The sequence below is a fragment of the Adelges cooleyi genome, unplaced genomic scaffold (assembly GCF_023614345.1).
Source record: "Adelges cooleyi isolate 19-005CV unplaced genomic scaffold, UGA_ACOO_1.1 ACOO_flye_CR_arks_rails_tigmint_CR_PRNA_574, whole genome shotgun sequence".
NCBI classification, from domain to species: Eukaryota; Metazoa; Arthropoda; class Insecta; order Hemiptera; family Adelgidae; genus Adelges; species Adelges cooleyi.
The window spans coordinates 5,533,093-5,545,384 of record NW_026096268.1 but is presented as its reverse complement, the minus strand read 5'-3'; the positions used below and the strand labels follow the sequence as shown (position 1 = coordinate 5,545,384).

The 12,292-nt window shown below is 37.2% G+C and overlaps 1 protein-coding gene across 1 annotated transcript; it reads left to right on the top strand.

Annotated features, from left to right (window-relative positions):
- The first annotated feature begins 772 nt into the window (after positions 1-772).
- LOC126843107 (homeobox protein slou) lies at positions 773-11,851 on the top strand. Its single transcript, XM_050580430.1, has 2 exons — positions 773-1,579; positions 10,351-11,851. The coding sequence occupies exons 1-2, from the start codon at positions 964-966 to the stop codon at positions 10,947-10,949; spliced, it is 1,215 nt and encodes a 404-aa protein (XP_050436387.1). The 5' UTR covers positions 773-963; the 3' UTR covers positions 10,950-11,851.
- The last annotated feature ends 441 nt before the right edge of the window (positions 11,852-12,292 follow it).

Genomic DNA, 12,292 nt, shown 5'->3' with positions numbered 1-12,292 from the left:
CCCAACTAAACAATCATAATATATATGAATCATATTTTTATTGGACCAACTAAGTATTTTTTCCCGTTAAAAAATTGTATTTTTAAAAAAAAAAACACATCATTGTAGTAACAATAATTTGTATTTTTTAAAAAAAAAACACATCATTGTAGTAACAATAATTATTGTACACGCTATCTCGAAGCTAAAAATAAAATGTTATATGAATTCCCGAAAAAGGGAAGACATTTTTTCCCTTTTTTTTTTTACACCCGAAACGAGCTGTCCAATAATATATTATGTAAAAATCCGGTGTCGCTTGCGGCGGTGATTTATTGACCGGTGCGGTATAGCGGCAGCGGCGGCGGTTTGCTGGCGAAAACCGGCTAATGATTATTATATGACCGGGTTTAAGTAAACGTGCGAAATTAAGGTCGGCTCAATTATCTTTATCTGCTGCACAAGCATTTCGAGGTAGAGTGAGATAGGACCGGTGCGGTGGTCGGTGTGTTCGCGCGCGGTTAAACGATCGGGCGTCACGGCCGGACCGCGAGGGGAAGGGATGCGCGCGTATAGTCGGCGAGGGGAAGGCACGGGACGGGCCGATTGTTGATCAACGCCCGGCCGCGGTAATAGCGTTACGCCGAACGTCAACGGACACGGTTGAAAAAAAAAAAACTCCCTCGGCCACGCCTCCAAATCGGCCGCCGACCAATCGTCCGGTGCACGCCCAGCGCGCGGTCCCTTCGCACCGCGGATGCTGTTTCGGCGGCACACCAGTCCCGAACACCGGCTGCCGCGCGACGCCTTTTACTCACGTGCTGCCGATCGTTATCGCCATACGAACGCCGTGGTCGTGATCGCTCCAAAACGAATTATTTTCCCGTGCGTCGTACCTATGCGTTTTTCCGTCTCCCGAACAATGACAATACCAATATTAAAATATACAATATAATATAAAAAATATAAATACGCGTCAGTGCAATGATGACTATGATGATGATGCAGCGATTGATTCAGAACAACAACAACAACAATAACAATAACAACAACAACACCAGCGGTAGCGTTAACGCGGCGGGTTACGGGGACGAGAACAGGCTGAACGGCATCCGCCACCATTCGGCCAGTCCGTTCTCAAAACCCGCCGTCTGCGCCGCGACAATAGCGGCCGACGTAGAACCCGAAGTCGCGGCGCCGCCGTCTCGGCCACCGTCCTTGCAGCAATTATTGTCGCCGGCGGCCAGCGACGAATCGGCCGTCGCGTCGTCCACGCCGCACGTGGCACCGGCCGAGGACAGGCTGAGCTCGGACGATGACTACGTGCTGAACGTGGACGAGGACCCGGTGGATTTGACCAACAACCGGTTGCACGAGCACAACCCCGCCATGGCCGGCCTCGCGTCCACAACGGCTCCGGCCGAACTGGGCGTCGGGCCACTGGGTTCGCAGCATTTCGGCACCCAACAAGTACCCAACAAGGGCTTGGCCTTTTCCGTGGAAAACATACTCGACCCGAACAAGTTCACCAGGAAACTATCGACGCCAATCATACCCAGATGGAGGCCACGTGTCGACTACCCGGACATTTCTGTTGCCGGTAAGTTTGATCGACAATTATCATTGTATTAAAATTGAATAGTAAATTTTAGTGCTCGCAATGGACAATTATTTATGTCACAGAATTGCTTATCGGACCATTTAGGCCCAGCATTACGTTTGCAACTTAAATATTTATATTTATGGTCGTTCATTGTCACAAAAATATTGTTCTTAGTATAATTTATAATACACTTATAATAGAAGGGATGTAATATGATTAACAGTTTCTCCTCATAAGTTCTGTAAAAAAAAAATTTCAAAAAATTTCAATATTTAAATGTATAATAAAGAATCTAATAAAAACCATAATTTCCAAATATATTAATTTCCAACAGGGCATAGTTTTTCTCAACAACACAAAATATAAAAAATTAAAAAACAAAAAAAGCGTCTAGCGCAGTGTAAATCATTTTTGCTCTCTAATTTGTATGTGTTTCAAATGCTAATTAAATAAATAATACACCAAATTAACCTTCTTCTTCCGCAGTCAGAAAAAAATTAAAGATGCTATATGATTTAATAACTTAAAAATATAAATAGTATATTTACAGTATTACGATTGAGGACTGTCAACACTCAACTATCACACCTATTATATCAATAAAAACATCTAAGCAACAACCTCATAATGGTAGGTATTCGAATCTTTTCAATAACTCCACAATTTAAATAGATCATAATAATAATAAATATAATCAATTTCGTACACTTTAGATCATTTTATTATTATTTTTTTGTTCAGAAAAGCTTACGATAATTGAAGTAAGAAAAAAACGAATCCTTAATGAATTTAATTTATAATAAAATAATTAACATTGGTCCGGTATAACGAACGAACAAATTGTTAAAAAGTTTGCGAGTTCAAAACTTAGAAAGTTAAATAACAGCTCTTAAGGGCTCGATGTTAATTCCCGTTTAAGTATAAATGGCGCTGGTAAAAAAAAAAAAACGAGAAAATCCTCTATTTCTTTATCTGTTTCGAGGGGAAACAACAGGAAGAAATAAAGTTTTTAATCTGATTTTCGAGAAAAAATTAATTGAAATGGTTGAACCGAAAAACGATATTGCGTGTACTCGGCACTTCGGTCAAGCAATCATAGTAATTTTCCCAATTGCTTTTGTAACTTTTTAAGTAATTATTATTTATTTATTATTTGACCGTGTATGTATTTAAGTAAAACGCTTATTCTATACACGCGGTGAATATTCTGATTTTCAACTCGACCGCGCGTCGTACGGAACCGAGACGGTATTTTGACTGCACACATTTACCAATTACACACAGCCTGACCCTTTGCACGGACCGTATAGAAATCTGAACCGTCTCCGCAAGCCTCCCCCCCATCCCCCCGCCCACCCCCGGTTTGCTGATTATTATTTTCGAATCCCCGGCTAACAGAAAAAGCCTGTAAGCACGGGGGCGCGCGCGGTAATTCGGTTTTAATTTTCCATTTAAATTCCCTTAAGCACTTTACTGTTTTGACAACAGTGGTTTAAGACCCTCGGCGATTTTATTGGCGTCTTTTAAACGTCAGTTAACGTTTTGCCCTTCCGCCGCGTCCATCCCTTCCTCCCCACTAAGCCCACGGACAAACGGGATAAGACTTGGGATTTGTGAAACCCCGTCGTTTGCGCTCTATATATATATTTATATAAGCCCGGCCGCCGCCATTATTTTATATTGCTTACACCCGGGTCCGATTTAAGTTCCTATTTGTCGGTTCGCAATCTTCAGAAAAACGGTTTTGCCGCGGCCCGACCGAAATTATTTTAGCGCAACACTCGCATATAGCTTTTAAATTGTCATAGCTGTAAAGCAGATGCCGGCCGGACGCCGTTGTAAATGCGTCATATTATATAAAACATAATAATATATGTTATACAACTTAACCGCACCGCTAACCCACCAAAACTGCAATAAAATCTGCAATATCAAAAAAAAATTCATATAGAGCGGATCAGTAATGGGGGCCTATTGATACCTAAAAAGAAATTCTGAACAAGAAAATGGTGAAACCGCAAATAAAAGAAAACAATTTTAAAATACAAATACTATTATGCTTTTTACACCTGTGTGTTGATTACAAAAACATATTATTTTAAACGAGAAAATAGTAAAATTATATTAACCTATTCCGGTTTGGATTATTAGCCGACCACATATTATTTTGTTGTGTCCGCCACGATGAACGCAGTACCTATACATAGCTCAAGAATCACTCGAATCGATAGTAAAATAATAATTGTGGCCCTTATAACCAAAGAAGAAAAGCTGTTTTGGCCGAAAGCCTTTTTGGCGATAATATTATTATTATTTTTTTTTTTTTTACACGTGTTCGGTTCGGACGTCGGCCTCTTATTAAAACGTCTCGAACACTTATAATAATAAGAAAGGTTCACGTCCGTCCCCGGGTGATCTGCCCGACTTGAAAAATCTCACAGTTGCATGTCTCCAGCGACATGTTTACATCAACATCCTAGTTAATTAAGACGTTTGGCCGTTACACAAAACCGCGGTGTCTCGTTTGTACACACTCACACACCGTCGCCCTGTATCACTAACATTTACACGGGTTCATTTATATCATAATATACACAGCGGGAACAGATGAAAGAAACCGCCTGTGTTCGACCATAATAATTATAAACGAGATCCGTTTTGTACACTCATAATAATAAATAATAATTATTGTTACTGTACCTAAATAATGCATTCATACATTAGCGCCGAGTCCTATAAGCGATTCCAACTGGCGGTGTGTTCATCAACGCGGAAAATCATTAAATACCTCTCATAAGTTTATAGTTTTGCACCCAAGTCCAAAAAAATAAATTTACGATGAATGTACTTGTCTTTTACAGTGCTTAATAAGGGTTTACAACCTTGTACCACTTGTATGTAATAGTCTAAAAATGTATAAAATGTATAATATACATTTTATACTTTGCTGTCTGAGATGTTACTAGTGTCAAAAAAAAAATTATGAAATAATAAAGATTGCCAAAGCAGCGCTTTACCGTTGAAAATAGAAAAAATGCAAAAGTTGTACTTAGATATTTTTCCAAAGTATTTAAGGATTAAAAAATATTATAATATTTCGATACTGAATTCTTCTTATTTTAAACACTTTTGTTCAGTTGAACTTAATTGTTATATAATGTATCATTTTCACCTTGTTGTTCGAATATAACGAATAGAATCTTTATAAATAAACATAACCTACCTTTGGAATAGGTAAACATAATTACGGTTGTTGGTGGGTTTGAGGAGAAACCCACTTTTATATTTCCTTTTGAACATACAGGTCCGGTAAACGTTTATACCCACGGTTTGTATGCCGAAAGATATACACAGTCGAACCCCGTGAATTAAATTTACTCCTAATCGAGCCTCTGAATAATTGTATTCAACGGAGATCTTATAATTTAATTAAATACAATAGGCATTTACAATGTAAAATTGTACGAAATCAGTTGTTTGTGTACCATTTTTACCGGCTAAAACCACCGATTAAATAAAACCAGATAGCGCACTCCACAAAAATCAAGAAAAGTACACATAATTTAATAATCTCAGGTCAGTGTGACCAAAAAATAAAAGTAAATTATCCTTCTGTTTGATATTGTGGTCAAAATAATTTGATCGCACATTTGTAATGTTATCAGTTATCACCTTCAACCATACTCAATCAACTATACTTATTAACAGTATTTCTTATCAGTTTACGTTATTATTGTAAATAGTGTGTACAATATTTTCGGCACTATAATTTGGCCCTACTGCATTGAGTTTAAAGCAATCAAAACTCTTTATTTGAAAATATATTATTTTACAAGTCCATGTTAAATAATTCACAACGATATAGTATAATATTAGCTAGTCTGTTTGTAGGTGATGACTGTACCCTGTACGGGTAACGAAGGAAATAAAGATTTCATCGTTGATCCGTTTAAAGTGATAATATAATGCAATAATCACTATTACTGTTATAATAATTGCTTTATCCGTATTAGCATAAATTGTCCAAGCGTGACGCGATAACGCATCGTCGTGTGTATTATATTGTATTATTATTATTATCGTATTGGCATATTATTGTAACCATAGCAAGTGTGAAGGTATACTATTATTTCCTCTTAGATACACACACACACACACCGCTCGAGTTGTTTTTATCGTTTATGTTGTTATTAAGACGGGAAATTATTGTAAACGGATAGTGCGCCAGGAAGTATGTATGTGTGGAAGGTGTAAGTGATGCGATAGAAGAGACGGGCAGAGTATGTAGAGCTGGTGTGTGTAATATATAATATACATATAATGTGTATAAAATCCAAATTACAGGCCGTGAAATTAATTGCCGTCGTCGGTAGAGTGGCTCGAGAAAGCACGCGGAATCGAAGGGGGGAAGGGCCGCTATATTGCACCACCGGGGAGGTGCGGGATAAGGGGTGGGCGAAACGGCCGGGTTAGCGGTATTTATATTATTATTATTATTATGTGGGCGAGATAAGCTTTGCGCGCTATCAAAGCGCAATTGAAAGTTAAGCCGCCGCTGATCCCCGGACCGTGTTATACGATTGTCCCATAAAAAGCTCTGGCCCTTTTATACTGCGAGCGATCCGCGAACAATACCCCAAGCGGCACAATAACCAAAGGCCGCCGAAACTATTATTATTTATCATTATCATCGACGCCAGAAACTCCAATACAGCCATAGGGTAATCCCGAATCTGGCAGTATTACCTATACCCACTCATACCGTTGTATAGTGTAATATGACAGTAAAATAATCGTCAAAAACTTTGATAGATTTCCGGTGATCAGTATAGTGGCATATGTCCATGGTGAATAATCTTAAAATTTCCTGGACTCGGAATCTGATTGTTGGTGGAGATCAGGGATCTAAACTTCAAATTAGCGCTTTTCATAATTGCTACACTAATTTTTTTACTAAGCGACTTGTTTATATAAAAATAAATGTAGCACTAATTTTGTTTATAATCATGCATGCGCTATAGTGATTTCACTAAAACGGCTTTTTTTACAGTTACATTTTAATACTATTAAATATCAACAAATTCATCCGGTGTACATTTGCATGAGCAAATATTGTCGTTGTCGTGGCCAATTATAATTTTTTTAAAATACATTCGATTGTGTAATGTGTTTATGTGCACAATGCACGGCGAAAACAACATTAGTATAATTATATGGTCCGTCACCAGCACAAAGTGTATTTAAACCCAAGTATAATAATAATATGTATATATTTAGTCACCAGTGCAATGGAGTCGGACCAAGTATATTGCGTCTCTAGTAAAGCTTTTATTGTGTTGAAGTATAATAATCAATTAATTGACGTCGCGCCGCTAGGTTGGATTTATGCTTGTTTTACTTGTGTCATGGTCGACCTTAATTTTTCTTTCACTAAAAATACACCTTAAACAAAGAAACGCGTTTGTAATCTTTTTATAGACCGTTACCGGTCAACAAAGTAATTTTTTGCGAGCAAGTCGCCTTACATTGGCAAAAATAAGACTTACATGTTTTCAATGTGTTTTAAAAGACGGTTTGGCGCGAAATTCAAATGGCTTAAAAAAATTATATTTAAAAAATATTACTTATATACTATTAGTACGATTTAAGTATTGCGAATATTTCCCATACAATTTTTGAAACATTAAATTTCACACCTAAAACGTTGCTATGACATATTAAAGACATATTATTGGCATTTTAAAATTATTAAAAGGTTTTGGTGTATGGTAGAGAGGGTTACATTTTTTTGTTCTTTGGGCTACGTTAAGCATATTAAATAATAATTGTTTGTAAATTTTATACTAAAATTAGATACCAGCTCGTTTTGTCAAAAAATCTAGACTGGTCCATTTAGCCTCAGACTCAATGTACATAATACAATATCAATATGGTCGTTTTTATAGTTGAATACATTTTATAGTAGGTACACCGTATAAGCGCACTGTCGACGGATTCTTGTAAAACAATACAAATCTCCAAACGGTTTTGTTTATTTTTACAACTACCGGGCAAAAAATAAGACCGTGACTCATGTTTCGAAACGGTTGTACTTGTACTGACCTTAAGTCAACAATTATTACTTTTGCAATATTGTTTATTGTCGGAAAAACCGCTGCTGTTATTGACTCGACATAAAATCAATAAGCAATGGGTTTCAAACGCCATTCTTGTGAGCATTCATTCGGGTATAATATTATTGTGGACTTTGTGGTTTCCACACTTTACCGTTGTACAATCAAATTAATATCGTCCTCACACGCTCAAGCTTGCTATATCATAAGACCTCCTACGACCTAATAGTACCACCTATAGTTATTATTTCAATTACCCGGCCGGACGAGGCTTTTGATTTTAAAATGTGCGTTTCGCCGTTGTATGTACCAACTTGGCACGGGCAAAGGTCGATGGTGGTATGTAGGGGAGGGGGTAAAGGGGCGAATTTGGCGATGTGTTTTTCGAAAAAGGCTATACCGTGTAAAAGTAACGTCGTCGGTTAGAGGACATAATATTATTATTGTTACTTTATAAATATAACCAACCGGGAAAAACAAAAGAGACTGTGTAAACAAGCGATAACGTCTCCATGGCTACCGGGTCCCCCTCCATGTTGGGGATAATATAATAATAATAATTGTGTTTACCTACACACGGAATAATATAATATCCGACTTGCCGCCGCCATTAATTCCGTGAAGAAGAAACACAAAAAAATATATAATAATAATAATATTTTCAAACCGCCGAGGCGACAATAATAATTGTTACGATACCTTCCAACCGGTAGGACGGAAGGCGATGGAAAAAATTCAATTTCCCCACGATGACCTTCGAACATGACCGACCCTCTTTACCTATTTAATATAGTTTGTCTCGTGGATAAACATTAATATAATAATATAGTCGTGCAAAATAACGTCATATTTATACGGATTGCTCGGAGCGCCGCCCCGTCTCTCTACCCTTACCCTCGTTAAACACCATAATAATATTTATCGCAGGTAAAGGAGGACGTCTTGACACCATGGCGTTACCCTGACGACGGCCGTTGATGATCGTCCATTCAACCGTATCGCCATCGCGTCGTTATAATAATAATATCATCATAATCGTTTGTACTGGGAATAAACATATAGGTAGCTCTCACGGCTTAAGCACAGATTAGGCAAAACCCAGATAGTGCACTTCATGTAGTTAAACAGTAGATTTTCAAATAACGGGTTTTGATTGGTGTGAACTCAATGCAGTAGGTCCAAATCATAGTGCCGAAAATACTGTACACATCATTTACAATAATAACGTAAACTGATAAAAAGTAGTTAATTAACGATGGTTAATGGTGATAACACATTACAGATGAACTAACGTGTAACTGAATTTTAATATTATGCCAACAATCCCCGCATAGAATACCGCCCTCAAGTCTTATTTATGTGATTCTTTGAAACCGAACTCAAGTGCTTGCGGTTGATCGAACGATACAACATAATATTGATGAGCAACGACGATAATGAGAGCGCGGTATTGTGGCAAAAGCGCGGTAATGCACCAACAAGTTAACACAATAATATGATTTCCCGAAAACCGAGTTAATTCAGTTCTGTTGGACTTGTAATGAATTTTCGGAGAAATCGAAATTGGATTTCAAGGGAAATGCCATTATTGAATAGAATCGTTTTTGATTGTCGTTTAAAGTGGCAAATACATTAGCATTGTGCTTGGATTCCAAAGAAACATCAAAAGAAAATCTAATTGAGTGCCTAAGAAAAAAAACACCTATAATATATAACTTAGGGTATTTAGTTGTATAATATAATATTATATTTATGGGTATGATATATTATATTTTACTTTTGATAAGATAAATGAATATATTAGCTATTTTGATTGACTTAATTGGACTAAGCATAAAAAAACTCCGTTACAGTCTTTACGTGTATTCACTATATCGCTAATTAATGGTATAAATTGTAACTGTATACCTAGTAACTTTTGTAAGAGACATGATGAATGCGTAACAAATTATTATTATTTTACTATCATCAAAAATGATTTAGTATTATTGAAAATTGATAAAAAAATGGCATTCGTGCAAACATTATTTTAAAAATGAAAAGTAAAAGTAGGAGGAACGGCTCGGTAGAGGAAGTGAGGGAGCTGGAATTGGAGGCGGTGAGAAGTTGGCAGACCCGCTGGACAGAGTCAGTAAAGGGTAGGCCTCTGTATAACTTCTTACCGGAGGTGGAAGATCGGTTGAGGTGTAGTTGGCTGGAGGTGGGCCATGACGTGTCTTAACATGGTTAGGGGAACGGAAAGAGCTATTCATCCAGGAGAAAAGGTGAGACAATAATTGACATGATTTTGTTGTATGTTTGTGGAAAGCTTACGAATTTTTCTAATAGAGTTAAAAGAACTATTTTCGATATAGTTGTTGGAAATAAGCTAGATTTATCAGAAAAACTAAAAAAAAAATATATATATACAAACGCATATTACAACACAACATTAAGTACTAAATTAACAATAAAAAAATATTGTTTTTATTATTATTCAATTAGTATTTTGTTATTAGACTACATACAAAGTAGTTATCTATTATCTGTATCCAGATAAACTGTAGCCATATTATCTTTTATCTTTGCCCACATAAGATGTTATGACTTGTTCCTTTTCCGCAGTTAGCTATACGATAAATATGTATTTTATATGTCTTGTTTGTGTTTTGACAGGCGAAGACTGTTCGCGGAATTACATGGACGACGACGACGACGACATCAGCGTAAGCGGCGACGGCTGCGGTAGCGACGTAAGCGACGACCGGGACAAGTGCAGCGCCGACGGCAGTTCGTCGACGGGTGGACCGAAGAAGTCGAAAACGGATCACTGCGGCGGCGGAAGTAGTTCCAAGAACGGCGGCGGTGGCGGTGGCGGCAAACCGAGGCGGGCGCGGACGGCGTTCACGTACGAACAGCTGGTGGCGCTCGAGAACAAGTTCAAGACCACCCGGTACCTGTCGGTGTGCGAACGACTGAACCTGGCGCTGTCGCTGTCGCTGACCGAAACCCAAGTGAAGATATGGTTCCAGAACCGGCGGACCAAGTGGAAGAAGCAGAACCCTGGGCTGGACGTCAACAGTCCGACCGTGCCGCCGCCGCCCGGGTCGTCCGGGCCGTCGGCCGGCGGCGGCGGGCCGCCCTTCTTTCACCCGCTCGCCTACTCGGCCGCGCACCACTACCAGACCCAAAGCTATTCGGCCGCAGCCGCCGCCGCCTACTTTCACCACCTCGGCGCCCATCACTCCACCATCGGGCACCACCCGCCGTCGTAATGCCCATCTTTGGCCGCCCGCAGCCCAACCGTGCTGATCTGGATCTCATACACAATATTCGATTTTTATTATTAATGTTAATGATAAAAGTTTGATACATTATTACACTATTGTATTTATTGTATTAATATAGTTTATCCCAAGTAGATTAAAGATTAAAGTATGATTAGTGGATTAAAGGAAAAAACGTGTTTTAAGCGACCGCCAAGGTCGCATGACATGGCCTAGACATGGCTATTGGAGTTTTGATGTGAAGCAAACAGATAAGGACTGAAGTAGGCCTGTCTAGTTAAATTTAGAGAAAAAAATACCGGTTAATGTACCCTGATGATAAGTTAGTATTAACGATAACAGTATCTCGAAAAAGCCATTAATATTTTAAGATAACCCTATTTTATCATAAAGTATAAACAAACCATTCAACATCGACGACTTTTTTGTCTTATGCGTAAATTCTTTTTGTTAAATTAATAATTTGTGACCGTTGTACCAAAAATATTTTCCTGTAGTTATGAAAAATGTTCATTATAGCAATTTTACAAAACATTTTAGTTGGTTCAGTGTAGGCATTAGGTTCGAATGAATATCCTAAACACTATAGTTTTAGACCAAATGAGAAATTGCACATCAAACAGAAAAAAACTTCAATGTGTATGTCTTAATACAAAAATTATACTCAGTCGACATTTATCTAATATTGTCCTGGACTATAACGAATGACCAAACCTGTAAAAATATCTTTACCCAAAATAATAATTATTATTTAATCACTTATACAACCGTTATGTACTTATGTGTGTTTTACACACACACAAATTATAATCCTTTATGGAATTAAGTTTGTGGTTTATTTTTTATTAGATGTTTGTAGTTATATACTCTTAGCGCATTAGAAAGCTATAGAAGGCTGATTTTGTTTATTTTTTTTCATTGCTACATATATATTATTATTATATTATAAAAAATGCCAATGTACATTATTCGTTATGTAAACAATTATAATAGGTATACATTATATTATACTTGAATAATTATAATACAAACCATCATATTATTATTATATTATTATGTGTACAGTGATAATGTTGTTTATAATAATTATTAAACATATATTATAGTAAAATTCTGTAATATTTATACATTTGATTCGCGATGGCGATATACATAATATAATATTACAAAGAAATACTTTAAAAAAAACAAATTGCGTGTATTATTATTTCTCATCGTTATCAATATTTTATAAAAATAATTATTGTTCACACAAATGGTTCTATGATAGTTTTTGAGTACTGCACAGAATATATAGTTTCAACATTTCTTAAAAATGTTGACGCTGCCGT